At 42.3% G+C, this 5,239-nt stretch overlaps 1 protein-coding gene across 3 annotated transcripts; it reads right to left on the bottom strand.

Annotated features, from left to right (window-relative positions):
* Positions 1–6: 6 nt before the first annotated feature.
* LOC118424634 lies at positions 7–5,175 on the bottom strand. Of its 3 annotated transcripts, none has more exons than XM_035833287.1 (7): positions 5,144–5,175; positions 3,714–4,594; positions 2,845–3,019; positions 2,049–2,246; positions 1,675–1,812; positions 1,085–1,280; positions 7–365 (listed from the first exon to the last, which is right to left on the bottom strand). In XM_035833287.1, the coding sequence occupies exons 2-7, from the start codon at positions 4,496–4,498 to the stop codon at positions 253–255; spliced, it is 1,605 nt and encodes a 534-aa protein (XP_035689180.1). In that variant the 5' UTR covers positions 4,499–4,594; positions 5,144–5,175; the 3' UTR covers positions 7–252. The 3 variants fall into 3 exon arrangements, with proteins under 3 accessions (XP_035689180.1, XP_035689183.1, XP_035689181.1); XM_035833290.1 differs by having other exon boundaries at positions 5,134–5,152; XM_035833288.1 differs by lacking the exon at positions 5,144–5,175 and adding an exon at positions 5,057–5,130.
* Positions 5,176–5,239: the final 64 nt, after the last annotated feature.

Below are 5,239 nucleotides of genomic sequence, written 5' to 3'. Positions count from 1 at the left end.
AAATTTGATACTTGATTCGAACGTTGGAATTGCTGTTGAACAATTTTTGTTCCAGGGCACGAAACTTCTGGTGCATTCTGCATCAAAACATGATAATTGTGTTCTCTCAGGTGGGTTTGACATAGATGAAAATACAAGATGTATTTCGAATCACCTGTGGTCCTAGCCCTCCGGCCTTTGGGCAATCCTACGCCATTAGCCTGGTACCACGGGTGATACAGAATACACCGTGTTGTATTCTATATCTAGCAGCTAAGCTTTAGCCATCAGCATGTCCTCTGCCTTTTCTCGGATTTCCTGTATGAAGTTCTTCTTATGTTCCTGTGTCTCCTGTAGCTTGTTGTCCAAGAAGTCAGCTGGTACATCTGGTAAACAAACAAACAAACAACTTGTGAGAGGTTACACTTTTAGTCATAGTGCCTGGGCAAAGAGGCTACGACCGTGATACACCAGATTCCTTGATCTCGGAATTTAAGCAACGTGCAGTCAGGTCCACCAAGGCAGACTGGATGCTGTAGCCGGGTCATACCAAAGACTCTTAAAAATGGTACATGGTACAAGAGTATGGAAGCTAAACACACTACACTACCAGTGGACTAGCCCCCTGCTGTAGTGTTTGCGCCTATGTGTGCTTGGCCCAGGGCTTTGACACTGAGATAGGTGCCAGGCCCAATGCATCTTCTGATCAGGGAGGATGGCGTCCTTGCCTCCTTGTTCTGTCATGTTGGGCAACTTTAGCTTTAACTTTTTAGCCTGGGCAGAGATAATCAATGAGTTCTTCATGTGACTATGCCTCACTGTAACTTGTAAACACTGAAAAAGAGTTATCTCCAAAATCTTCTTGTGGCAAAATTGTTACTGTGTCAATGAGCCACAGCAGCCTTATTCGGTAGCAATGATTTTACCACAGGAAATCGAAGATCTGCATGGATAAAATATGAGACTAATCTCCAGGCAGATCTACTGGTGGCATATTAAGGAGTTTAGCTAGCCAAGGAGTGTTCAGAACCACCGAGTGTTTTAGCTAAACTCCTTATGCCACTAGTAGATCTGCCTGGAGATTATATGAGACTACATAGCCCACCTTGTCTTGGGTGATCAAATTCTCCCCTCAGGAGTTGTTCCACAAGTTCCTCCTGCCCCTCTCCACCGAACTCCAGGCTTTCCCGCAGGGTCTTGGCCATTGCTCTCGTACGCGTCTGGGAGACTTTCACCGCGAAAGTGTAGCGGGCTCCGTCAAACGTGCCGACCGGAGGCCGCGCGGAGTGCGGAATGATGTTCTAGGATAAAACAAAGAACACAGCCTGAGCCTTTAGCAACAATATTAGCCTGCTTTTCTAAATTGTGATGATCATTACATGAAAGAAATAACCCAAAGATCACAACGTTACAGTTTTATTCTAAAACATAGACAGTAGTGAGATTACATGGCATAATCGGCAGTGCATTGGGCTCAGTCCCAAGAGGTCCGGGTTTGAACCATGCCGTGTCACCAATCTTGTTCCTTTGGGAAAGGCATTTTACACAACTTTCCTCACTTCACTCAGGTTAAAATGAGTACCTAGCTTCTGATAGGATGTTAGATAAAGACTATGCCATAATGATCAACATAATGATTGTGGGGACATCAACAAACATAAATTCTATAAATAAAATGACATAAACGCAGCATACCCTAAAAATGACAATCCTGCCGTAGCGCGGTCGTACTGCAGCCACCATCTCATATTGCTCGCTCCCCGGTCCAAGCTTGCCGTGCCACATGTCATCGCTAACCTGCTCTACAAACACCGTCTCTCCGTACTTGTTGGACTGGGAAGAAAGGAAGCATTTATTAGCTTCTTACTCAGCCTACCATTGTGTATAACTGTGTGACACTGTGCTTTAACTTCTAAGGGAATGGCTATGGTAAATACACTTGTACTCAGTCAATACTTATGACATTACATATAGAATACAACATGTTGTATTCCTTATCACGCAAGGTACCAGCCCGACTGCGGGTCCGATCACCCAAAGGCTAATAGATGTCACAATGATGAACTCACCTCCCAGTCCTTGTTGAGATACAGCAGGAAGGTGTACTCAAACTCATGAACCTCACAGTCCTCGTGGATCCTGGTGTAGTCTGCGCTGCGAATCACATTCATCGCCACGTCGTACGGATACCAGTTTGTCGCGTTGCTAACGTGGTCTGCAACGTGGCTGACAACATTCCACACCCTACTCTTCACAAAACTCTCAACCTGTGTGTGATATTGATAAACACAATGGAGTCCTATATATACAATAATAACAAGAAATAGGATTCATGATCTTATCTAAAGCCTTGTGGGAGGGTCATGCAAATTTCAAAGTTTGTCATATCAGTAGGGCTGTAGTAAATGCCGAATGTGAAAAATAACTTTTCTCATTAGACAGTTTCATGATATTATCAACTGTTGCTCGGATAATAATTGTTTTTCTGTCATATCTAGACAGTTGTAGAGTTTGTGGTCTGCCTAAATACCTCAAATGACCTTAAATGGCTCTAATATGCAGTGTATTCAATGCAACAACCTTGTGTGGCACTCTGAATGATTGCTTATACATTTATGAATTTAAAAAATGCAGCAAGTTCAACGTTTGTAGTTTGTCTGCCAGTTTCAAGATCGAGGCAATGTCTGGCCATCATGTTGGATCGTCTGTGTTAGGAGTCTGCATGGAGAAGTTCTTGATGCCTTCTTTAGTCTACAGACGACAGTATTCTGAGCGTCACACAAGGTCATAGCCCCATGTACACAGCATGTTAGAGCCATTTAAGATAGTTTGAGGTGTTTAGGCAGACCCTAGAGTGTGCCATACATTAAAGTTTGTGATCCACTGGACGTTGTCGTTGTCTTCTAACAGCTCAGTGTCATGTGGGCTGAATATCAGGTTCTGGAACATGCTGTTCAGGTAGGAGTGGAGGGACTCCAGGTCTTCATCTCCAAACACACCATCATAGACCGCGATCACACGCCCTCTACTGTCATAGAACCTACAACAAGACAAAACTCATCAGTCAGGTTAGATAGTAGCAATGACACTTCATGGTTTGTCGAATTAGATATTATTAATTACAAAATAGGTATTGCCATTTCAGTGACAAGCTCCAATATCATAGTATAATAATCATTATATGATTTGGTGGTTTGTCACATCTTGAGAGCAAATTCAGTATTAGCTCACTGCATCTTCCTTTCGGTGCAACCGAAGCATGACTTTAGTTTTTTATAATATACAACTGTATGTGGATTTTCTGTCACTGACTAGAGTTATTCAACACCCCACAGAGTTTACCAGCTAAACATAGTTCTGAACAGTGTTTGTTTGACAAAGCTTCCTTAGGTTTACATACCTCCGCCCATCATAGGCAACACCACACAATGATCAACATTTTTCATCTCAAAGATTCTGAGGTATTCAAGCTGACTGTTCAACATGATACCATTTTATGCCTTTTAACAGTCAACCTCTGTGCAAAACTGGTCTTAAAACATGTTTTCTGCCTTTAAAGATTCTCAAACTCATAATGTTACCCAAGACTAACTGCATTGGGACAATTGATAACAAAAAAGGTAAAAGTTGTCTAGTCTATATATGACATTCACACTGTAAATCTATCTGATGTTTTAACATACCAGTTTATTAAAAAGGCACTCTAGAAAAAGCGAATTTTTCCTTATACACACCTTTGCGTCTGCAACTTGTCCAAGTCCAAGTCTGTGACTTCCTTCTGTAATTTTACTCCTTGACTCAAAGCAAAGGGAGCTTTCTCATTTTCACCACTCAGCAACTTGAACCCTTGCACCTTTTTCTCGTACTCCCCAAACTTTTCTTTGCTTGTAGTTATCTTCAGAGTTAGCGCATGTATCATCTGCTTGTATCCCATGGAGGGAGGATGTTCAATTGCTGGCACGGCACATGGCCAAATTACCAAACGACCATGTTTTGGGTGTACAGCTGTCAAGGTTTCCGTAAGATTTTCGTGTTTGCCATTGTACAGCGTCAGGTGACCGTAGTCGTTTTTACCAACGTAGTGACTGAGGTACATTTTTGCCATGAACTCCCCTTCCTCACAGTGAACCTTTGGCTGTAGCCTGTCATATCTACGCAGAATTGTCGCGTGGATGTCGTACGGATAGTACTCCTGTTTCCCCGCCAACTTTTCCAAGGTATCTTCGACTGCCTCCCATAACGACGTCTTCATGATCATCTCTCCCGACAGCGGGGATATGAAAGGAGGTTTCTCAAACATCTCCGGTGATGAGGTGACGTGTGTGTACTCCCACTGGGCAAACATTGAGTAAGTGTACTGGTACAACGCATCCACAGCGGCTTTTGACAAGACATTGTCCAGGACAACGACTGACTGTCCATCCTCACCCTGAAATATTTTCTTGTCCATGTCCTCAAACTGTGTACAGTGGGCCAATAGAACTGCAGATAGCACTGCTAACACTTGAGTTATCTTCATGTCTGCTTCTTGGACTACCTTCAGCAGAATTTAAACAGACAGGAGCACTTTTCTGAGGCCTGATTTAACCTGCCAGTGGTCTTGTCTGCAGGCAACCTGTAATGTTATAGTGACAAGGAAATAATTTACAATGAGAAAATAATACTGGACTAAATGTTACATTACACTTTGACAGTTTATAATGCCCATTATTGCAGTAAAAATATGATCACGTAAATAATGTTACTTTTCATAGATGTTAGATTTGCTTTTGATACGTTGAGCAGGCAAAAACAAGTCCTCATTCGAGTGGAGAACTATTAGAGATGAATTGACTGGACGTTCTTGTGAATAAAAAAGAAATTACATTATTCACAGGCTGTTATCTAGTGAATAACATATCGTGATCCTGTAAACCTTACTCCTGGGATAATTCTGCAAAATGGAGCAAAAGTAAGACTGATCTTGTAGCACACTTTAATCTACATTTTTTACTGGAGTTTGATGTTCTGTATAAGTTCCCAAATAAATTTTAGCCTGATTTCCGGCAACACTCCTATACTTTAGGTAAGAAAATACCTCTTCGTGTAGTTAGATCACAACGGTTTCAACAACTGACCCTAAAAACACAGAGAAAGAGGGAAAACCTGCCGTACAAGTTCCTACCTTGCGCTGTCTGCGCCGTCATATGTTGTCTTGGGGAGACGCAGGCCAAGCCTTGGCACATTGAAATGTGTACATAAAGGCACGGGTGACCCTCCT

This window comes from Branchiostoma floridae, chromosome 10, assembly GCF_000003815.2.
Source record: "Branchiostoma floridae strain S238N-H82 chromosome 10, Bfl_VNyyK, whole genome shotgun sequence".
NCBI lineage: Eukaryota > Metazoa > Chordata > Leptocardii > Amphioxiformes > Branchiostomatidae > Branchiostoma > Branchiostoma floridae.
The sequence above is the reverse complement of the archived record's forward strand: the minus strand, read 5'-3'. Positions and strand labels throughout refer to the sequence as shown.

What these genes read in the sequence shown, in the direction of transcription:
- LOC118424634 (XM_035833287.1), bottom strand. Translation starts at nt 4,498, where the DNA reads ATGAAGATAACTCAAGTGTTAGCAGTGCTATCTGCAGTTCTATTGGCC. An exon ending in GCAGGATTGTCATTTTTAGG is followed by an intron (nt 1,281 to 1,674) that starts GTATGCTGCGTT and finishes GTTTTATCCTAG; the next exon opens with AACATCATTCCGCACTCCGC. An exon ending in ATTTGATCACCCAAGACAAG is followed by an intron (nt 366 to 1,084) that starts GTGGGCTATGTA and finishes TTTGTTTACCAG; the next exon opens with ATGTACCAGCTGACTTCTTG.